The sequence below is a fragment of the Telmatherina bonti genome, assembly GCF_933228915.1.
Source record: "Telmatherina bonti genome assembly, chromosome: 4".
Taxonomy (NCBI): domain Eukaryota; kingdom Metazoa; phylum Chordata; class Actinopteri; order Atheriniformes; family Telmatherinidae; genus Telmatherina; species Telmatherina bonti.
This window is the reverse complement of record NC_136622.1, coordinates 14,561,641-14,585,330: the sequence shown is the minus strand read 5'-3', so window position 1 is coordinate 14,585,330 and position 23,690 is coordinate 14,561,641. Positions and strand designations below refer to the sequence as shown.

The following is a 23,690-nucleotide window of genomic DNA, read 5'->3' as shown; positions in this document are numbered from 1 at the left end:
TGTTTAGTTGTGGTTTTAGGGTAAAATCTGGTCAGGTCTCATCGTTTCTGGCCCGCAGATTCGCCTAAAGCCTCGCCTGAGAAGATGGAGGAGAAGGATGTTATTAGGAGTCAGAGTGCCCTCTGTGGGCGTCAGAGGAAAAGCAAGGTGAGAGGCAAAGCGTGGCCTTTCTACACAAAAAGTCTGCCTGAAATGTTTAACTTTGTAGTTTTAAGTGCAGCCAGACACACAACCTGAGTCACCTGGTATCTGTACAGAGTTTAATGGCACACAAATGCCCTTACAGTACATTCTCATTCTCCCATCAACTTGTTCGCAAGTCTGTTCACAAATAACCTTCAAAGGATTTTGAAGTTGGTAAAGGGCAAACAATATTATGGAAATTTGTCACGTTATTACACAATGATACGACAGACTGGTGGGGTTGGTAAGAAGCAGGCAGTGGGCATGAAGTAAGAAATCTCTTAAATTACGACAATATGGCCATCATAGAAAGTGTTCAGCAAGTATACATGTTAAAAATCCATCCTTTTAAGCTGTAACTACTAAAGATTACAGGATTAAATAGTGTGGGTCAGGGTAAAACAAAGCTCTTGAGGGGACTTCATTATGTTACAGGTGAAGTTACAACTAAAAGGAAATCCAAAATGTTCTTAAGGTCCTTCAGGGCTTTTTTTTTTTTTTTTTTTTTTTTTTAGTGAGTAGCTCTTTCAGTCGAGTGCTCCTTTGTGTGTCAGAGGGAAGAGATTTCAAGTGTAACCTTGAAGGAAACAGCTGGTTCTTCACCAAAATGGGCACCTGGAATAAAGAAGAAAATGAATAAAGTTTAAATAAAGCAAATAATGAAGAATCATACAGCAATAAAAGTGCAGAGAGCCGGTTGCATTCATTCTAATGAAGGATGCATTTCCATCCTCCTGACAGTCAGCTCTCTGCAGAAAGGTGTACTGACCATCCAATGTAGCATTGGCACAGGTTTTCATGAGATGTGGCCTGCTTGATGAGGAGCTCCACTTGTGTTGGCACATCCAGCGTCTCGTCATGAGAAAAGTCTCGACCTACGAGAGACAAACTCTGATTGGGAGATTGTCCAGCCTCAATAGTTTTTGAAGACTTTAAGATCTAAAAAGATGCTTTGCAGATTTTTTTAATCCAGTTTTTATTTAAAGAGTCTTTTTTCTTTAGCAGCTTTTACTGACGTGAAGAGAGTACTCAACTCAACTTTATCTATAAAGCCCTTTAAAACAACCAGAGTTGAAACAAAGTGCTGTATACATTCGGCCAAAATAAAAACAGAATAAAACAGTTTAAAGCAGATAAATAACACAATAAAACAACAGGTCATACAAGGAATACGGATTTAAAACAATAAAATAAACTAAATAAACAGTAAGTAAAAACCATTAATAAAAATGAACTAAAGATAAACAGCTAAAAGATGAACTGAAAGTAAACTAAAGAGTAGAGGAGAGCTGAGACTTGATATGGCGTTACAACCCCAGAACATGGAGCGTGCTCAGTCAGTCGAGCTACGTAGAACGTCAAACTCCCGACAACTTTGACATCTTTCTCAACACTAAGACATGCTGCTACTACTCATAAATTACTACCTAAATCAGAGCCTTCCTGCTCCGGTCCTCGGCGGTCCCAGTCCTGCTGGTTTCTGATGTCTCCCACACCGGACTCAAGTTAACGAGTCATTTTGCAGAAGTTAAAAGACTATTAGATTCATTTCATTTGAGTCAGGTGTGTTGAAGCAGGAATACATAAAAAACCTGCAAGACAGCAGCTCTCAAGCAACGTTTCAACACCGCTGACTTAAAGGTGGAGTATGTAAGATTTTCAATATTTAAAAAAAAAAAAAAGAATTAACTAAGAAAATAACTACAATCGTGACACAGTCACCGAGTCGTCACGCAGTTTTATTCACTAATAGCAACTAGTTTTCTCATTTCTGTTTGTTTCTCATTTATATTTAACTTTTTAGAGTCATAGTTTAGTTACTATGATCTAAAGTTGGCTTGTATGTGTATGTATACGTGTTAATACTGGCAAGTGCGTATATGTTTGTACGTATGTATGTGTGTGTGTGTGTATGTGTGTGCATAGAGGTGTGTGTGTATATGTATGTATGTGTATATGTATATGTGTACATATGTGTATATATATATATATATATATATATATATATGTGTGTGTATACGTGTGTGTATATGTATGTGTATGTATGCGTGTGTATGTGTGTGTATATGTATGTGTGTGCCTGTATGTGTGTGTATGTATACATCTGTAGGTTGTTTTCTTTCTTTTTCTTTTTGGGTTATTTTTTAGTTTACTTTTTTTTTTTCTCTCCCTTTTGTCTCCCTTTATCTCTTTCACTTTTCTTATGAGGTGTTTTTTCTCCTTTCTCTTTCTGTCTTTCGTCTGTCTTCTCTGGTCCAGCAGTACAAACTCTACAATTCAAACAACAATACAAAATAAATATAGAAATAAAATAAAAATTCATTATATGTATAAAGCTTCCCTTGGCAGAGAAAATTTGCTCAGCAGAACACAGCATCCAGACCATCATTCTGCTTGCCTAAATGCTGGACAAGACAAAAAAAAAAAAAAAAAAAGAAAGAAAGAAAATAACTACAATCATAATTAGATAGTTTTTTTAAACATGCAGGTTCCAGTCTGTCCATATTTGATGTGTTTTTAAATTACAAGTTTAATTAATGACAAATGACAAAAAGCACTTTTTTTTTTTACTGGTAGGCAAACATTTAAGAAGGGTCTTTGTCATTAATTAAACCTGTAATTTAATAACACATCCAATATGGACAGACTGGAACCTACATGTTTAGAAAAAACTATCTAATTATGGTTGTAGTTATTTTTTTAGTTAATTTATTTTGAAAATATTGAAAATCTTACATACTCCACCTTTAAACTCTTCATCACATACTTTTTTCATAAGAAAGAATTTGATAAGATGCTGAAATACAGTTAGATAGACATTCTTATCTATAAAGAAGTTTTCAGTGTTTGGAAAACAGCAGAGAAATAACACTCTTTGCGGAGCTGCAGAACTTACCTGTCAGTTTGTCCCGTACTCTGTTGATAATCTGAATAGCTTTCTTGTTGAGCGCCTCGGGCTGCACCAAGCCATCTCCAACTAAGGAAACACAAACATGCTGGCATCAACAACCACTGACAATTTCAGAAAAGAAAAAAAAACAATATTCTCCTTATAACAGGCCTCTCTGCAGCAGAGGGACATAAAAGCAGATCTGAGTGCTGTCTTATAATAGCACCGCAGCTTCGCCAAGCATTCGTGATGGCACTGAAAGCTCGGCATTGTTGAGGTGAAACGCAGAAGAGGCAAACTAAAAGGTTGTACAACAACAAATGACCCAAGAGAGGCCAGGCACTAAAAGGTAACTCACTGAAGGAGTGAATGGATTCAGGCACAGTGGTTCCTGGTTTCTTGTGTGTGGTCTCCCCAAGGTCCATTCCCTCCAGAGCTTCTGCAAACCACAACACCGTTACATATCTTAACATATCTGGGAGGTAAGCATGTAAAAAAGCAGCTATAAGTGCAGTTTGTGTGACAGACTGACCCACTGACTGTCCAGCGGTGTACGAGTCGGTCCTGGTACGAGAACGCTTGTTGCCTTTGGTATTTGCTGCGTGTGAGACAGCAAAGTGTGTAAAAGGAATAATTTTCCATACCACAGCTACAACTCCTCATTATTCTACATTTCACTTATTCTTATCTAAATACCATCTCCCAGGCAGTGTTTCCTGCTGCATGACAAATATCATCAGCATGCTTCACACTCATTAAGATTTTCTAGCCATGTTGACTATAAAGAGGTAATTACAGTCGTACAACAGGCGTACAAAACATAAAAGAGCTGTTTACTCAGGAGCCTGTTGTGGAGTTCTGGTCCAGATTCGTGGTTTATTATTTCTTTAAATGAAATCAATTCAATCAAGCTGATTTGTTCAGTTGTTGTGAGGTGAATGCATTGCTGAGTGGAGAGTTTTATTCAATACACACATTAATACTGAATTAAACTCGTCAGCTTGTCGGATCATCCATGCCAGGAGTCGGGCAAAGCAGCAGAAACGACATAAAGATGCTTCTTTTTACCAATTAACATAAAAAATACCAACATAATCAATGTTTAAAAATCATTTAATCAAATAAAATAGTTTTACCAGCTGACATAGTGAGCATGTATCTAATCTGCGTTTATGTAGATGCTGACCTACAGCCCATGTAGGGTCAACACTGTCCAGAAATAACCAATAATAATAAGTAGCTGTCTGTATGAAAGTGTAATCCTTACTGTCCATGAGCCTCCAGTTGAGCAGAGGGTCGTAGACAAAGGCCTCCAGCACAGCCATGACGCTGTCCCTGTGCTCCCTCAGCACCTCCATCACTGTGTGGCAAGTGATCCTGTAGTTACCATCCAAGCCTGTAACCTGCAACACAACCACACACAAACTTAGCAGATCAGGAAATATTTTGCAAGCAGACAATTAAGTTTAATTTAAAGCCACATTGTTGCAGTTGGTAGTCAAAATAAAACACTGACCGTCTGTTTTGTGATGCAATATGGTGGCGCGACGCCTTGCTTTGTATTTAGATCAGTGAAATTTTTGCTGTTTAACCATAATCCTAACTAGAAATAACCCCAACTTACTTCTTGAGAGATGGCTCAACTTTAAACTCTCAGAAGACTGAATTTTATTTCTCATGCTTTCATTTTTAATTCATATTCCTCTTCGCTCATTAAGTACGAGATCCAGTGAGACGTGACAAAACTGCACATTTGGGAAAAGACTAATAATTATCTAGTTCACAAGACAAAGAAGAAGGAGCTCGGAAAGGGTTCTTGGATTGTATTTGTGAGGATAAGATTGCAGACACTTGGAAACGTTGAAAATAAGACTGTCTTATTACTGCTTATTACTGTATTAACAAGAGTTCTGCACCTCCATAGCGTTGGTCAGCATCCTGGTCAGCCGGAACGGGATCTTTTCAGGAAACTTTTCTCTGGTCATTGCCACCTGTACAACATTGATTGAAAGGTCAGGCTCAGAAAAACAACAAATTTTTTTTAAAAAAAAGATGATGATGCACAGAAGAAAGTCTCATCTCACTTCAAAACAGTCTCCAAAGTCAATGTGGAGGATTTTGCCGCTTAATCGATCCAGCATCAAATTGGATGGATGCCTGGAGGCCAGACGCATATTCTCATTAATATTTTATCATGGTTATTATTTTATCATTAAAGATGATTAAAAAAGGTTCATCTTTTGCTGTGGGAAGCTCACCTGTCACCCAGGCCCAGAATATAGCCAACCATGGACATGACAGCCAGGGAGCGGGTGTAGTTAGTCCTCCGGTCAAACCACACCTGAAAGAAAAATGATACTTGCTTCATGAGAACCTTTCGGTTATTAACGCCTGAACAGACCAGACAAAGTGGAGAAAACATCTTTTCATACACTTCATTGAGGCACATAGATTCCAGAAATGGATAAAAGTTGAACGTGTGTGAATGAAGTCCTGCAATCAAGTGGTTTGGAAGTAAAACATACAAGAGTTTTATCTTCACTACAACTATCAGTCTCAAGAAAAAACCTTCACAAAATGAGCTCCAGTTTTATCAGACAGGCCATCTCAATGGGAAATGATTATTTATAGATCTGCACATTATCTGTCTGATAATTGAGAAGTGTTGACATTTTCCACAGGAGCCACTGAAATGTGAGGAAGGCCACTGAAAAGATCAAGTGTCCTAAATCATCCTCCGCAGTGAGGAGGAGGTGAAAAGTGGAGCATCTCACCTCGGAGCTGGGGCTCTTCAGCCATAAAAGCTTGGCCAGGTCGTCTCCGGCAGTGTTGTTCACAGCGTGCTCAAACACCTCCACCTTTTCCATCAGCGTCAAGTGGTCGTAGTCGGGGGCCATCTGAAACACACATATTCAGAACTCAGACTTTTTACACCGACCTCCGCTCAGTCTCTGTGCAGCGCGAACATGTAGGAGGAAAACAGAAAAACAGCAGCAGGAAAACATAGAAGTGAGTCGTAAAGCTCAAGCAACTCATAAAAACAGATATTTAATTCTTATTTTAATCTGAGCCGTCACCACCATGACACCTAAACCTCATCACTTACCTCACAGCAGAGTGTGATGTCATTTCCTGTACAAGAAGCTCTGCTGAACAATCCCCCCCTCTGGGCAGGTGTCCTTAGCAAAAGCTTTTCTTTCAGGGGTTTCTCTGCTTATTACTAAGCTGTCTGCAAGGCTAGATTTTAATACTTGATGCTTGCTGGATTGATTTCTTCCATCTATTTATTTACTGAAAGTGTTGACATGAAGACACCCGGTAAAGTGAGAAATGGCACTTTTTTTTTTCCCCCCTCAAATGTTTCATATGTTTGCAGAAATGAAGGGCCATGTGGACGGAGAAAACTAGAGTAGATATTTTTCATGCCAGAGACATGTCTGGACTGACTCACGAGGCCATGAGGTGGTTGTGCATCGATTGGCTGAAATAAGCAACACCTTCCCTGCAAAGCAAGTCACCTGGATGGCAGCACATGTCGTCCTGAACCCGTATATATCAGCATTAATAGGGCCCACACAGATGTGCAAGTTATTCACACCATGTGAATCAATGTACCCAACATGTCGTCACAAATGCTGGAAAGCCAGATGGTCTGTTGGTCTCCGTGGTAACGCAGTTTCATGCAGAAATGAAAATGAAACTTGTCACACAACAGTTTTCAGTGATAAATCCATCTTAGCTGAGTTTAAGCACAGAGAAGAAAGTGGGGTACTATCAAAAGCTTAATTGTTATTAGCAAATAAAACTATTGCAAACCTGCTCTTTCACTATTTTCAAATGTCACCTAAAGCAAAGTCACAGCAAAGGAAATCTGAATGAATTAGGCTTGTTCTTGTGACTAATTGTGAATTCAGAAGAAGAAACTTGTAGTTAATTTATAAATGAATGTGTTTTGATTACAGAGAGATTGGCACTTTACAATATAATTACCCAAAACAGATGTTTCTGGAGCTTTAATGAATTTATTTAGCGTGGTTAGTTTTATCTGAAAATCACAGGTTTAGAAATCTTTCCTAAATGATGCCAACTGCTGGAGCAAATCAGGAAACAATATGTGAGAAAATAAGCTCATTTGCACATGAATCTGCACGATTCGTCCAGGGAACTTCATTGTTTTTACCACTTTGCCGTTACTTAGCAAGCCAAACACTGAGACAACTGTCCTCTTAACGACGGAAATAAACACAACTGCAGTGGAGAAAAACACGCTTAGAAACACGGGGAGTACACATTTAATAAATGTTAGTGGCGATCTCTCACCCTGAGCATGATGCGATGTTCAATGTTGAGCAATATCTTTTTCTTCTCTCTGTAGTCTCTGATGAGGGCATGCAGGGTGTCACAGTGTGGCACCCAGCCAATCAGGCCAGAGTTGGTGGACAGAGGAATCACAGCGTAGCGCTGAATGCTGAGGAGTCCAACACACAGCCAAGACAAGCACAAACACACATATATTTCATCAGAGGTGCGTATTCACAGCACATCCAGTCAATCTAAAGCCGTCCCTAGACATTACGCGGTTTGTGTAATTATAAATATAAATGTCCAAGAAAGCCAGGATGCTTTGTGGAGTTTAGCTTCAAATGGATAAACCCCCAGAAGTCAAAAGTCATTTATGAACAGAGCAAAGAAATGTCTGAACAGAAGACGTGTCGTGAAGAAGCATGCATGCACATCAGCATGCTGTAAAAAAATATAAATAAAAAGATTGCAGATTTGCTGCAGCATACAGTTCGCCTCCTTTTCTCTGAAGAATTGTTTTGGAGTTTTTCAAAGCAGTGAAAATGCACGCTGAACAGAAAATATCTTGTGTAGAACGCATTTAAAATGGCAAAAAACACTACCTGCACATCATGTGTGTGTGTACATTATGGTACATTTACCTGAGGTTCTTGCGCAAGGACGCAGGGTCGTTGGCCAGCAGTGTGTTGACCAAACCAAACAGCTGCATGACTCTCTCATCCTGCCTCAGGTCCTCGTGGCCCTTCAACAGGAACATGAACTCATGGCCGTTACTACCTGCAGATGGAGTTATAAAATACGTCGTTGCTCAAAGCAAGATGTCAAAATCATTACATGGTCGGATTTGGCACTATTGGCCGTTTTCTGTTGGGGGCTCCTTTGCTGCTCTGCAGCTGCACCTTCATCATCATCATCACCTGAGGCAATGTCTCACAACTTTCAGCGGGTAACAAATTATTTCAAATGAACCATGTAAATCCTGAAGCAAAGTTTAGGTTAGATGGAATTTTTAACAATGATATTACAAGCTTAAAAATGTCCAAATTCAGCCTCATTTCTGATCTGAGAGGACCGGTTACAAAATGCATAGAATAATAGCAGCGCTACTTTTCCTGGCTCTGCGTGCGTCATCTTTGTAACAACCATCAAAATGTTATTTAACTGCAACGAGTTAAGCGATGAGAAGAAGACAAAACTACGAGAGTGACAGAAAGCGAAGCTACAGAGTTCTCAGTTTGCTGTTTGAACTGCTGTTTGAAATGGTTTCAGTGCTCATTTTTCATCCAAACACAAACACCCACCATCAACATGCTCGAAAAAGTACATTTTCTATAACAACTTCTTAGTCACCCTACAATAGGATGACTTGAAATCCCTCACATGATCATCAAGAAGGCTTTCCGTGTCAGAGGAACGGATGTCATTCAACTACTTGATCCACTACTTCTGCCAAATTAACTGTAAGAGACATGGATGGACTACAGCTGCATGTCACGTGAAAAGAGAAAAGGAAAGTTTTATCCCATGACAATCCCAGTAAGCAACATGTTGAAAGAGGACGGACACTGACAGTAAATCTGAGCTGCCTGCAGTGGGTGACAGGTCTTAATCTGAAGCCTTGCTCCAGAGGTCAGCTGATTTATTGGCTATCATCTCTTACAGAGTGTGTTGTGTAACGCTGATGGGATAGATCAGAACAAGGTATTGCCCTGTCCAGTGGAAGAGAACGTGAAGCAGAGTGAACCATTAGTGATTAATAATGTGAGGATTTGGCTTCAAGACAAGGTGACTTTATGGTGCAGTGTGATTTCAGAAGCCCTTCGTCATCATATTTCATTTCACACAGCAAAGTGGGCGATAAAGTGAAAGAATTATTTATTTCTTTATTCAATTTAATGCCAATGCACAGCGTAAGGAGGCTTCCTGGCGAATCAATTCATGCTGATTCTCTTGAGAAAGAAAATGAAAAATACATGACTTCTTCGGTGGAAAGCTGCCGGAACGATCTGTTATTTTTTCTGCAGGGACTGATTGATCTTGCCTCTGTTGGTGAGGAAGACTTTTATTTCCATGCATTAACCACACAAAAAAAAGTTGCTTTGAATGATTAATTTGACATTAATCCCAGTATTGAGTGTGTGTTGTTTTGGTGTAGTTCCTACCGATAGTGAGTCGTGTGTAAAGTGATAGTTTAAGCTGACTGAAAGCATAACGCTGGTCAAATTGTCATTTCCCTCTTCATTTTTTCCGTATATAACGAGTTGAGAGCCTTTTCAATTTCTTTGTCTTACCCATGATGGTGAGTTTGCGCGGGCGCTGTTTAGACGTGATGACCTGCAGGGAGGGGGCGATTGACTGGATGCGAATGATAGGCTGGTTGGGGTCGTAAGTGCCAGGTACGGCAAGCTCCAGGTCCCGACACATCAGCAGTTTTGGAGACACATATTGGAGCTCCAGGGAGGTCAGCTGTGGAGAAGTTGGTGAGGTTAGAATGAAGTAAAAAAAAATAAATAAATAAATTTAAAAAAAAAAAAAAAAAAAAAAAAAAGCAACTCGTTTTAAGTCTGTTGGTACTGAAGACAGAGCCTACAGCAATGTGCAGACTGCATTACACACCAACTTGTATTCAAATTAGGGTTTTATGTGGAAACAGTTGTTTATATGCAATGACTTACAAATCCTGCTGGAACTTTATTCATCCGTTTACTGCCTGTCTGAATCCAACAATCAGTCGTTTACACTGGACCAAATCTGAGTCTGAGAGGGTTTTACAGTTAACTTCTTAATGCTGATGTATGGTGACCGTGCATGGTTCCTGCTCCAGCCTGCTCTAAATCTGCTGTTTGGACGCATCCTGGAGATGATTTATTTCTATGTTAATGCCCTGTGGAGGAATATTTGCGCTCCTTCCAGCATGTTATTATATTGCTGTGTACTTCATGCTGAGTTCTGTAATGTCGCAACAGGGAGCATCCCTGTGAGCAAGGCCACGCCACCACGCCAAGTAGTATTATCATCTTTATTTATAATGTGGAGGAAGAGCTGCTGACAGAACTATTTTCAATGTCACATCAACAATGCGGGGATAACTAAACAATGGCAGCAGTTCAATTTAATCTTCTATCAAAATGCAACAAGACCTCATTCTTAAGCTTAATTCCTTTAATTAGGACTCTTACAGTTGTGCTCATATGTATTCATACCCTTTCATTAAAGAAAAGGCTGAATTTACAACAGTCACTCAAATAACTGGAGACTTAAAAAAGGAACAATGACTAAAAATTTGCAAAAATATAATTTAGTAATATAAGACACTGTTTTTTCATTTAATTGAGTTGAAGAAAGAAAAAAACAAACAAACAAACAAATTGGTCCTAGACAAATTAGAGCACTTTTCTGTTGAATAGTGGGACAAAATACCTGTCAACAGGTGCAGAAGTCTGACTGAGAGGAACAGAAAACACCTGACTGTAGCGGAAACATTAAAGGATTGTTCAACTAAATATTAATTTATAAGTGATGTAACATGTAATAAATTATCTTATTTTTTTTGCTTTTCAAAAAATATTTCTATTGATACAGAATTTAAAAAAAATGATGTAATGATTTTAATAAATTTTTTATTTATTATTACTTTAGTCAACTTCAGCTTATGGTATGAATAAATACGAGCACAACTGGATGTGCATTATGATCATAATCAAAAGCAAAGCCGGAAATTGGAGAATGCCAAGAGAAATACTGTAACTCTTGTGGAGAAAAATAAAAGCTGGTTCGTTATTCGAGTGAGGAAATGTTTTTGACCTTTCATTGTGTTTTAAAAGGGGCTAAGCGTGTTACATAAAATAGAGAGTTACGAAATTATCCGTAAAGTCCAAACTTGCTTCTTATTTAGCAGATAAAGTATTATATAAAAGGGTATAACAACAAAAGGTGACAATACTTTTAAAGATGTATTTTATCTTGAACCTCCTTTCTCATAAACAGCATCTTTCAGCATCAGCCAAAACAATTACTGGTATTTTATTCAGTAAAGAAGTTATAAGTTATTCATTCAGTCCATTCTGTGATGCTGGTATGCTGGCAACACTGTGCTCCACTGTCAAATCTAGTCTCCTTCACGCCTCATTACATGACTAAGACAGTCATGACTGAGTATGTTTCATCAGTCCAGTGGATTTACCCGTCACAAGATCAAAGAATAAGCTAGCAAACTATATCTCATCATCACATCTGGCGAAAGATTGAAGCAGACAAAGAAATGAAGAACTGGTTGGATGTCAACTCCAATTTCCCCAAGAGCCATTTAAAATATGTGCTGCTTCAGTGGATTCTCCTTAACTACTATTTTTATGATTCAAAATAGTTTGCAAAGATGAGATTTGCTGGTTTCGGCTCAATTCTTCTTCTTTTAGCCTGAGAAAATATAGGCGCTTTCGTATCTCCACATTATAAGTACAAAACCTATTGTGAAACAGACTTTGCGTATGTTTGCAGGTACATCTTCCTAGCTGAGGCATGCTGCAAAGGTTCTGAGAAATATAGTGCTTTAGAAAAAGAAGCAGATAGATTAACTGAGTGGTGACATATTGTCACTCACCTGGGGTAGCTGTTTGGAAATGCGTCTGAAAACATGATAGTAGAGGTCCCAGGCCTGAGTCAGATCTTTTACATTTCCAGAGCGCATGTATTTCCTGCACCAGTCCTGAGCCTCCATCAAATCCCTGCCGTAAGCCTGCAGCGTGAAGACAAATACAAATGTGGAGTCACATACGAGGAGGTGAATGCTGATGAATGAGGAATTGGTATTCAAGCATTACTTCCACAAGCTGCAAAAACATGAAAAACTACAAATTTTGAGAATTTTTTTTGGCAGCCAAGTAAGTTGACAAACTATCATGCAAATCTACATCAGTGCCTGCTGTTTTCTCATTTAACCGTCATATTAAGACAGGACGCACCTGGTTAAAAGAAGTTTCTTTGAGCGTCTGCGGTCCCCTCTCCATCATGCCATGTAGAGGTTCCAGCACTGCAAACATGCCCTTGACGTTGCGCTCGCCGAAGTAAAGACGTGATGCTTCCTCGAGTCCCTCGTGCCACATTTCGTGCCACAATATAGCCACTCTGATAAGCTCCTCACTCACCTGGTTGAAGAAAGACACAAGATAAGAGGTCAGACTGCATCCCTGGTATCAGTTTAAGAGCATTGCTTATCGCTCCTGGCAACAATAAAGTACTTTCCTCAATAAAAGGAATTTTAACAACAGTATTTTTGAATGATCACGAGGAAAACAGCCTCTTGAATTGTAGTAAAGATGGATAAACAACATATTAGATCAACACATCCACAGACTTTTACAGGATGAAGATCATATCTTTACCATCATGGCTTGCTGAACCAGGGTGTTGCAGTGTTCACACATGTTCTTCAGGATCTTGTTAGCAGCGTTATGGCGGGCGGTGGTGGTGGACTTGGAAGCCACAGTCAGCGGGTAGATCAAAGCCTGGAGGTGAACAGAGAGCAAACACTGATTACCTGCTGGTAATGCTGCAAGAAACCTTAGAAAAATGGGGTCTTGGAGAAAAAAATGACAATAGAATCCTGTGGCAGTGTCAGTAGACATACCTGAGGGTGATACCGTCCAATATCTGTTAGGAGCTGGTGAATGAGACGACCCACCAAAGCCCGAGGGGTGTCAATGCGAGCTATGAGCTGAGGGATGACCTGTAAAGGCAGACGGACAGTTGGAAAACTATGTAGCTTTTAGCTAAAAACACAGTTAATCATTTTAAAATAAACAAATATTCTTCTTTTTATTTAGTGTGAGTTATCCCTTTTCCCCCCGAACACAGCTTTCACTTTGACCGGCATCACTTTATCGTTACAGCTCGGGCTAAAACGTGTATTACCTGCAGCCAGGTGTCTATCTGAATGGTCTTGATGCCCTCCACCAGAGCTTCGTTCACTTCAGGCCAGTGACCGTAGTCAAACCACAGAGTCAAAACCCTAAATATGAAGGGAAAAAAAACTTAACACAACCAAATCCCCCATCTGACTGCAATCAATCACTACTCAGTTCATTCCCATCAGCCACTAGAGGTCATCCTATACTCAGTATCTCTGCTAGCTATGATGAATACAGGACATGTTTGGTTCCTAAAATATTTTGCCCAGTATGTGTGTGTGTGTGTGTGTCATTTAATTCACCGAAGGGTGTCCTGCAGGTTATTTCCTCTGGATAAGGAAATTGAGCGGAAGAAACCTTGAACAGCAGGCACGGTGTACAGAAGCAGTGTCTTTGAGAGGTCCTGCAGAGGGACAGAATACGATTTACACATCTTAAAGCATGGCAGGCAGAAAGAAAGAGATTTGTTGCTGGAACTGGGAGAACAGGAAATTCTTTCTGCCGCTCTTACCTCATTGACCTTCTTCTGGCCCGGTGAAGGCATGGGACTGTGATCCGTGCTGTCCACCTCACTGTCGCTGTTGCTGGCCTCACTGTTGGCACTGGCACCGCTTGCATGTCGCAGCTTCTTCTTCTCGTCGCGTCCTTGGTTCTGGTGTTTGTAGTGCAACACCGCCTCGAAGTTCATCACAGCCCAGGCGTGCCAGGCCTGTCGAGCAATGGCACAAAACGGGTGAAAATGTCTGTCTAGTAGCAAGTAGTTTGAAATCATTTTCACATTTGTTTGTAATGTAATGTTCCAGTCTTTAATGGGACATATCTTCCAGGGGTCTGTAACTTAAGATCTAAACACACAAGGTTAATGTTTATTGTGTTATGCAACAAGCTTTTAAAAAGGTGAAAGCTAAAGAGTTAGAGAAGATGGATGAGGAGAGGGGTTTGTTGCTACATTTGCTCTTGCAGCACATGCATGATCAACAAAAACATGGATGTTCTGAGCGATATCATCACCTGATGCCTACGGGGAAAACAACAGAGCATGCATAGCTTCTGAATTAGCAAAATAAATAAGCCTTGCAAACTGAAAAAAAGAAACTTAATGTTTCTCCTTGAAATACAATAAAATAGAGATCTCTTTCCTGGTGACACATCACTCTCAGGGAAATCTCTTGCTGACACAGCAGGGATTTAATAGCAAAGTAAAGTAAAGCCAAAAGTGGAAGGTTAAATCTGAGAAGGAAAGTCTGACCTTGTACCAGCTGCGATCATGCTCGGTGGAGTTGCTGTAATACTGCAGAACTTTAGGGATGGTGCTCTCATTGATGCCCTGCAGACTGAGCTGCCACTCACCCAGCTTCAAGAAACATCTGCATGGAAGAAAAAGGGGAAAACGAACAAAAGGAGAATTAATCTGAGAAGATTCAAGTGAACATTCATTCAGGATTTTTTTATTCACTGAAAATTAGGTACAGCATTTGTTAAATGACTTAATTTTTGCTTGATTAGTCGAAAAGAGACAGTTTCTTGTATTCAGTAGAAGAAAAAAAAAAGACTTCTTTGTAGATCGGTAAAGTCAGCGATGTCAGAGGTCAATGCCATTAACGGCGGTTCTGTTAAGGAGAACAATTCCATGACTTCATTAGCAGGCAGGAAACAACTGTACTATTGAGACAATATAATGACTTTAGAGGCATACTTATGTTGTCATTCCTTGTAAAATGTTTGGAGAACTTTTTTGTGGCTTACTTAAAAGATGTTACATAATGAAACAAGACTTGGAGGTCTTACAGGCATATTAAAATATATTACAACTCACGGCAGCCGAGCGTTTGCACAACATGCTGACAAGCTGCAGAATCACATGTGGAGATTTTCAATTATCCAATCCAATTTTCCTTCCACTTAAGCAGACGGTGAACATCCCTGAGGACTAAGCTCTATCCATCACCCACAAATACAGAACATTCACAAGCAAGAGTCAATCTAGCGGCTTTTGGCACAGTCAGGACATATAACTCGAATAAGTTCACCAAAGCAAGCAAAAAGAAAACACCTCACTGATCCATTTATCAGTCGTGTGAATACAGTCTGCAGAGTACTGACAAAATATACAGTATATACCTCTTGCCATTAGCTTTGCACAGAAATACAGCATGAGTTCAGGTCATTTACGACAAACTGTTTTAAAAGTCTTTTATTGGGTTCTGCTTTTACAGATATGTAAAAATTGAGGGCCAGGATGTCTGGGGGGGGGGGGGTCTTGAGACAACGCGTTTACTTCGACAACAGATGCTCGAGTTATTTATCCCAAGTGAAGCATCTGAGAAATTTCACTGGATTCTTCAGGAGAGAGTGGAGGTGTTGGTGTGTGACTGCATGTAGAGTCTAAGCGAGCAGTCCAGGTGTGCTCCATACCATGGAGCTGACCTGTATTCACAAAAGTGTGTGAGAATGTCTGGAGGGAAAGCGTCCTGACTGACATTATACAGGTGTTTTCCCTAACACGCATTCCTTGAATAGTCAGAGTCACTGTGTGGAAGATGCAAAACTGAAAGAAGCCTCTTCTGCCTGTTGTCACGCTTGTGTCTAGTCATGTTTGATTTATGAGATGGGAGAGTACAGATGACTGCTATATGTTGGTACATATGGCCAGAAGACACCTGTATGATTTACTGGGATACCTGGGATTATACCTGTCTGGTCCTATGTCACACCTCTTGCCTTTTTTTGAGTTATTTAACCTACATGGAAAACAATGCGATGCAGACAAATGCTTTAAAAGAAACAATCGCCGTTTGTTCACAACAGGAAGGCAGCTGACTCCATTCTAAATATTTTGACGAGCCAAAAAAAGCATGAAGACAACATGTTTTATGACTTTTATATGATGCCAAGCAACTTTTGAGATTATGTAATTTTCCATTTTCTAATACAGTTACTGCATCATAAAACATGTGGTAGTTATTTGAATGTCTTTTTTTTTTTTTTTTTTAATAAATCTCTAGTTGTGTTGATAAGTGTTTCAACAGATTTCAGACTGAATCTCTTCCAACAGCGAGGTGAAGTGATGATAGCGGAAAGTTGTCATGGCTGTGCCAGGGCTGTCAAATGGAGAGCACAACACCCGCTGGAAGAGGTACAGGAGCAAACCAGCAGTTGTGTGGAGGAGACACACCTGGCCATACCTTTACTGCCACGTTTACGGCCAAAAGGATCCTTTTATTGAGGGGTTTGAGGTGAGAAATTCAGAAAATCTGGGCAGTCTTTTAAAAGACTACAGGACACCGGCGGACTTGTAAAAGTTGCTGTGCCACGTTGGGTCGTTCTCATGGAAAAGAGGCTAAATGCACTGCACATGAACTCTGTGTTTACAACAGGAGGGGAGAAAATACGTGAGGCTACTTTTTCCTTGCTTTTTAGCATGTTGCTATGTGTTTTCTCTGTCGTGCCACAGTCAGAGCATCGATGCTGGCAAAGCAGAATCAATTCTTTGTTTGACAAATGGTCATATGCAATAAAATAATTGTACCCATTGGAGAGCCAGACTGTACAATACAACAGCTCTAACCTGAGAAAGCTAAATAGAAACAACTCCGAATGAATTTTATTGTTGATGCCTGAACTTTTCCTCTTTAACATATCCGCAACTGTTACAAGAGCCGCTGCCTTGTGTCTGCAGGAAGAGACAGACCTGGCCATCAGTTTGTGGAGCTCCTGTTTGCGCTGATGGTCCTCTGCTGCAATGGCGTGTTGTGCTTGTTGCTGTACACCCTGAACGAAATGCTGCATGTGCTGGAAGGCATCGATCTGCAGGGGTACAACACAGACGTCAACAGCAGGTACAGACTGGTGTCACGGTCAGAATCCTGTTGGTCTTTGGTTTGGTCCATTATGACATTTGTTATTAGTTATCTGTTATTAGCAGACAGATATAAACACACTTGCATCTTACATTTATTTATGTGGGATGTCAAGTATCACGTGGCCACAAATTTTGAGATGTGTTGCCAGATATTCATGCCCAATTGTTCATGTTATTGTCACTGGGTTCACCAATGGCCCACCAGAGGAAATCTAATTGACTGATAACCTGATAAAGTCACAATTCACAGAAAGGGAGCAACTACTGTTTCATTTTCACTCAGTAATATTACGGCCAAATCAAGTTGGATCAGTAACGGAGCTCACATACGCTTACATCACAGAACAATAAAAACAATCTAAATGGTCGTTTTATTCTCTCTTGTGTGTATTTCCTCTTTCCTGCTTTGTCTGTCAAGTGGTGCAGCTGTTCCAGGGAACAGCAATGCTTTTGCTCACACTTACCTAAGTTCCCTAATGAGAACCACAGTCTGGAGCCACAAACACTATTCAGCACCTCGCAATAAACGTGGGTGTGTTTGTGTGTGACTAGGGGGGGGCGTATATATATTCTGTCACTGGGTGTGTGCATGTGTGTGTGGTGGACAAATGTCAAAGGGCACAGCAGTTAGCAGTTTAATCTCATGCTGCTTTGGTAACACATAGTTTGAAACATTAAATATAATGTTAGGTCACCACTGCTGGATGCCGCAGAGCATTCCTGAACTGGATGCTGGGCCAAAGAAACAATAGCTTTTTATTTGCAGTTTGTGATGTAGAGCTTAATCCACCCACTGTTGCCATGACTACTGAAGATTACTGACAACATTAATTACAGTCTAACACTAAGTTACTCTCACTTCTCAACAGGGACTTGCAAAGAAATGAAAAACTTTAAACCTGTCAACTTACACAATACAGAAAGCTGTGGATGTGTGTGTATGTATGTTTTTTATTATTAGCACGACAATTCAAAGTTATATTCTGCTCATGTTAAAGCAGCATGCATAAAAAGTGGTATAAAAGAGTGTCCCAGCTGTCCAAACCTTTAACATCCATATCATAGACTATTTAAAAAGATGGATGTAGCCTCTGTGACGTCACCCACAGGTTTCTGAAGAGCTGGATTAAAGCTCAGTGGGCGGTTCCTACCATCGCCATCTTGGCAGAGGCATGCATGTCGTCTCGCCCAGTAAATACAAACATGGGCAAAGAGGTAGAGCTGAGAGGGGGGCTGTGAGCGTCACGATGGATGACTGACATCGAGCGAACTCCGAGCTTTCTGTAGCTAAGAGCTAACCCAGAGATAACAGAAGCTAATCAGCTAACGGAGTAAAATGGGCTGAAGCTAAGTCATGTTCTTAATTGGCTAAAAACCGCAGTTGTTCTACTTTCTTCTGACTTGAAGCAGGAGATTGGGTTCCTGTCAATCAAAACGACACACCCCTAAAAATCCCCCACAGTTGTCATGATGGTAAACCTGACCTATTAAATCGAAAATGGATCTTTGAACCAGGCTGTAAACATGTTTATTTCTGCTGTGAAGGCCTTTTTAACATGGGAGTCCTTGGGGATTTGCTCTGTTTTGGAGCCTGCCCCTAGTGGATGAAGGGGGAACTGCAGTTTTAGGCACTTCCACATAGGCTTCACTTTTACCCGCCAGAGGCTCCGTCCATCTTCGATTCATATGATCCATATCTATCCTGTCTGAAAGCAAAGATTTCTAAACATGATATATTCTTTGTTTTTCTTTTGATTGAAACCATTTGCTAATCATTGCTTTGTGATGTTTTTCTTAACATTTTCCTTATAATTGTAACTATTTTAAAATGTTAGCAAAATCTGATCTCGTATGGAATAAACCGATGCATCGCAAGGAGAATATTGATGTAGTACTTTGTTCCCTTGAGCTCTGCTGAAACATGTTGAGCAGACAATTTGTAAATGTTTGTTCGTTTAAGCTGTAACATAATGACATCTATGATTATAGCTGTGAAACTTGTTTGGGTAAGATTTAATGGCCCAGTCGAGGACAGAATTGCCTCCAGGCACGCCGCCTCCATTGACTTTTATTGGAATTTACAAATTGATAAAACAGCTATCGTTAGACTGTTAATGAGGACGGTTTTAGGCACTCACTGATTTTTTGGATAGCAGATAATTATCCTCCTATTATGAGAAACATAATCATTTATTTGGATTTACATACCAGAAATGGACAACTGGCACACACACGTATAATATCCCCTGTTTCTGCTGTTAGTTTTGGGTTTACCCACTCCTTAAGGAATGCTCTGGATGTTTAGGTGCTAAAAGTTCCACAGAGTTCACATACAACACTAAACTGTAGACAGAAAATGATACCATGAGAACTGCAAGAGAATTTTGAATAATTAACTATTTTAAAATTGAATTATTTATAATACTTTAAAATAATTGAAAAAAAGAACAAATTAAAAAAAAAAAAGACAACCGTAAAGCTGAAAAATCAGTCAGACTTTGTGGATTTGTCACTTTTAGCAACCCTTTTCACAATGCAACATCATGCTGTGATTTAATATGTTATTTTATTCTGAATTACTTTTATTTCTAAGATTAAACATAAAAATGTTGCTAATCCTAAAGTACAGTAAGTCTCTTTTCACGCAGCTGTTTACATCTGATGCTGCATACTAAGATGACAATAAGACATTTTGCTTTCTATAGTTAATAAAACTTATCATGAGCCATAAGGAGAACAGAAAAAGATCTTAGGTCTTACCTTGCGGGCACTCTTCCACATGTACTTCATGTATGCGTATGTAACATGTGGGTGGGTTGTTGGCAGTGGGTGATCAAGTTGTTTGGAGGGATCAACACCCAGAAGAAGCACCAGTGTCTTATGGGCAAGTGCCTAGAATGATGACGTGTCAAAGGAACAGGTAGAATCTGAATTGAATGTGTCATTAAGAACTCAGAGGCTGAAAAAAGGCCATTATAATAGCTTTGATTCTCATTTAGGTTTAAAGATCAGAAAAGGTTAAATTTAAAACTTTGTGAATGAAAAACTAAAAGGCAAACAAGGTCAAGAGAGCAAGAAAAGAATGAAACATATTTTATCATGGAAAATATTTGAATTTATGATAAGTCAACTATGCTTGAGGTTAGATATAATAAGGGTCAGATCGGTAAATGTCTATTTTGGGGAAGAAGGCAGTCAAGACGAGCTGACCCCAGAGAGATAATCTGGGGAGGGAGGGAACATGTTTTTCCTTTCAGAGACAGGAAGTCTGTTAACATGCAGACAGAAATCTTGCCAGGACAGAGGAGGTTGTTGACATGTCAGTATAAGTGAACCGTACACACACGGCCTGTCAGAGGCAAGAATTCAGCATCCCATCTTTGATGCTTCTCTTCAACCAAGCTGTTGTATTGAAAGAACAGTTTTCTTCTGAACCTTAAATGGGTTTCCCAACGTTAAGATGAAGATGGTTGTACTCATCGCACAGACTGAACAAAACTTTTTTTTTTTAATAAGATATGACTGATTACTTCATAGCTCCAATACCAAAAAGCTGGATGCAGTGTAAGATGTAAATAAATCAGAATGCAAGGATTTGCTAATCTCATCATCCCATATGTTATTCCCAGTAGAACATTACCAAAATACCAGATCCCTTTAAGAGGCATTTTACCTTTTCGTGGAAAATATTAGCAGTAAATTTCAAAGAAGCTGAAATTATACTTTTCTAGTCTTTTGTACGAAAAGTAACTAAAACAACTGGAAGAGCATTTAACAATCAACAGATTTAAACTGAGTATAAAAGGAACATTTCAGACTTTCAACTGTAAAGATGGACAGTTTCTCTATCTGCCCCAAACTGCATATTAAAAAAAAAAACATGGAAAAAAAAATCAGCAAAATGTTTCTCAAAGTAAAGTTTTAAAGACTTTAAAGACCCCACAATACACAAAGTACAATCAAATCTAAAGATTCAGCAAACCAGGAAGAATCCCTGTGAGTACGGGACAAGGCTAAAGGCAAAACTAGATGCTTGATCACTGGGCCGTCAGGCGGCACTTTTTAAAAAGAGACAGTATTCTTTAATGGAAATCACTGCATGGGCTCAGGAACATGTCCAGAAATCCCAGTCCGTGAACACAGTTCACCCTGAAAACCAAAAATTAATCTGGCAACAAAAGTCCAGGCTTGCTAAGAAGCTACAATGCTGAGACCAGAATGGGAAAACATTTACAACCAGTTGTTAAAAGAAGAGAGGATGGTACATAATGCTAAACATCACACTGGGACTACTTCTTAGAGAAGTGTTGCCAAGAAAGTTAATTGAGCTAATTTGTATTCTTGAAATGATAAAATGTCTCATTTTACCATTCAGAATGTTGTTTATGTTCTTTTGGGAATAAAATATGAATTAATAAAATCTGCAAATTATTGCATCTTTGTTATCTCATATTTTACAGAGCATCCTAACGCTTTTGGAATTAAGGATGTAGAATGCTACAAAGTTGTAAAAGCAAGTAGAAAGTTATAAAAGCAAGTAGAATAAAGAGAAGCTTTATGCAAACATGTAAATGTACTGACCAGGCGTCCACTCTTGCCACAAAGGCTGGCGTATTTCAACCAAGTCCTCATGTCCTCATGAGGGCTGATAACTAGCGACCGAACCATCAGGATCCTTTGCCAATCTTCTACAATACGTTGGCAACCCTGGAAGGAAACACATGACAATATTTTAATCTTTTCTTGTAAAGAGAGGCACAAACTCCTGAAAGGCAAGAGAGCAAATAGAGGTGAGAAAGAGGTATGCTTGTAACCCCAGGGGCTACCGTCACTACCCAATGTCCACATTTTTAACCTACCATATGTGAGGACAGGTTCACATGCAAGGAAGAGAAAAAAGAAAAAAGAAAAAAAAGTACAGTTGTCTAAATATCCCCCTCAACCAAACTGTGCAGCACACGTTGCCAATACAAAGCAGTCACAAAAAAAACCAATAAATTATCATGAGCAATATAATCTTTGTGTATAATTTGAATTAAGCAAAAATCTGAAGGGTGAAAAAATGAAAACATAACTTGAGCATACATTTAATACCATAAGCAGGCTACTTTAGGCGGCAAAAAACCGTTCAGTAAGAAATTACTTTCATTAATCATGAATAATAAAACTTAACTTTAAAATTAAATAAATGATTCAAAACATGTTTGTGTCTGAACTTTATTTCATTCACAAGTCTGCTTCCAACATTATTGACTTTCTCTGTCCCAGTCTAGTCTTTCAGCAGGCTATACAGAATTAAATAGTTGTGTCTAAAGCAAACAGACCTGGCAGGAACTATGTTAAGCAATTACAAAGAAAATTTCACAGAGGTTGCACCACAATGCTGATAAGACTTCCACTGATGCTCAAACAAACTCATTAACAGTCACCAAACAAAGGCCCAAAGCTCACCACGACACTTCTCTGAACTGAAAGCCATAAAGTAGAATTACAACAGGGCAGAGGTCTTGCATCGACTACGCCGGCTCTCCCAGTTATTCAAACACTGATTCAGCTCAGAAGAACATAAATTCCTTGTGCGGCGGGGGGGGACCCCATCTCTGTCAAACACACACATAAACAGCAAGGTGCACCATTCCCACTTTAAACATGCTGTTAGAATGTAGATATTTCATCTGAATTTACCTGCAGGAAATGCATTAGTCTGTTGTGAAGATGTACATGGCAGGACATCGTTACCTCCACCGAGGAAGTTGTGTTTATCTGCCTTTATGTTTGATAGCAACTTAATGCAAAAACTACTGAGTGGATATTTTTCCCTAAGAATGCGTCTTTTTCTTTACTTCGATTCCGTAAAATTTGGGAGTGATCTGGAAGGAATTAAGTAGATGGGAATGTTTAAAAGGATTCTTCAGAATATGTGTGTAAATGAGCTGCTAGACAGTGGTCTGAGGTCTGCAAGTGCTTTTCTAGTAACAAATATCACTTTAATAAAAGAGGAAAAATCTCATTGAGCTGCATTGTGTCAGTGTAAGATATGCACCGTATGACCGAAACGTTGATTTGGGCCTTTCCTTAAGTCTGTCTCACCAAATCTAATCTAAGACATTAAGACAGATTTACAGAAAGGTGTTACAAATAACATAAGACTTAATAATTCTTCCAGGACTGCTTCAAACACAACCATCACAGCTGACAAGTTTAAGTTGAGTTTTAGAGGGAAAGCCATTATTTCTATTTACTGATATTTTTTTTGCAACAGTTATGTTCTAAAACACAAATCAACATCCGCAACTCATCAAGAACATTCAGTACGGAGGAGCGCAGTGTGTGTATACATCACCCTGCAGAACAAAGCAGAGACCCTACTGTAGCTGAGTTAAGACCCCATTACTGGTTGACGGCGGTGCAGACTCTCTGAATGTTGCACCCCACCCTCACACCCATCCCCACCCCCAGAGACACAGAAGCAGAGAAAATATGGAAAAATACAAGAAAATGATGCAAAAGTCAGATATAAAAGTGAGTTAACATTTCAAAAGATTTA

The 23,690-nt window shown here is 39.4% G+C and overlaps 1 protein-coding gene across 2 annotated transcripts in view; it reads right to left on the bottom strand.

Annotated features, from left to right (window-relative positions):
* Window positions 1–255: 255 nt before the first annotated feature.
* Window positions 256–23,690, bottom strand: part of mtor (mechanistic target of rapamycin kinase) — an 84,810-nt gene continuing 61,375 nt past the window's right edge. The window contains exons 35-58 of one of the 2 annotated variants that reach the window (XM_079239039.1): window positions 21,725–21,850; window positions 19,904–20,035; window positions 16,973–17,088; window positions 14,531–14,648; window positions 13,793–13,990; window positions 13,584–13,684; window positions 13,286–13,382; window positions 13,002–13,100; window positions 12,757–12,879; window positions 12,337–12,519; window positions 11,976–12,110; window positions 9,667–9,841; window positions 8,017–8,152; window positions 7,394–7,541; window positions 5,848–5,970; window positions 5,332–5,414; window positions 5,158–5,230; window positions 4,990–5,064; window positions 4,341–4,476; window positions 3,606–3,671; window positions 3,432–3,512; window positions 3,080–3,160; window positions 953–1,058; window positions 256–798 (exon numbers count right to left, since the gene is read on the bottom strand). In XM_079239039.1, coding sequence (XP_079095165.1) covers window positions 783–798; window positions 953–1,058; window positions 3,080–3,160; window positions 3,432–3,512; window positions 3,606–3,671; window positions 4,341–4,476; window positions 4,990–5,064; window positions 5,158–5,230; window positions 5,332–5,414; window positions 5,848–5,970; window positions 7,394–7,541; window positions 8,017–8,152; window positions 9,667–9,841; window positions 11,976–12,110; window positions 12,337–12,519; window positions 12,757–12,879; window positions 13,002–13,100; window positions 13,286–13,382; window positions 13,584–13,684; window positions 13,793–13,990; window positions 14,531–14,648; window positions 16,973–17,088; window positions 19,904–20,035; window positions 21,725–21,850 — 2,727 coding nt within the window. In that variant the 3' untranslated portion in view covers window positions 256–782. Of the gene's footprint in view, window positions 799–952; window positions 1,059–3,079; window positions 3,161–3,431; window positions 3,513–3,605; window positions 3,672–4,340; window positions 4,477–4,989; window positions 5,065–5,157; window positions 5,231–5,331; window positions 5,415–5,847; window positions 5,971–7,393; window positions 7,542–8,016; window positions 8,153–9,666; window positions 9,842–11,975; window positions 12,111–12,336; window positions 12,520–12,756; window positions 12,880–13,001; window positions 13,101–13,285; window positions 13,383–13,583; window positions 13,991–14,530; window positions 14,649–16,972; window positions 17,089–19,903; window positions 20,036–21,724; window positions 21,851–23,690 lie in introns of both variants that reach the window. The other variant, XM_079239038.1, reaches the window with a different exon arrangement.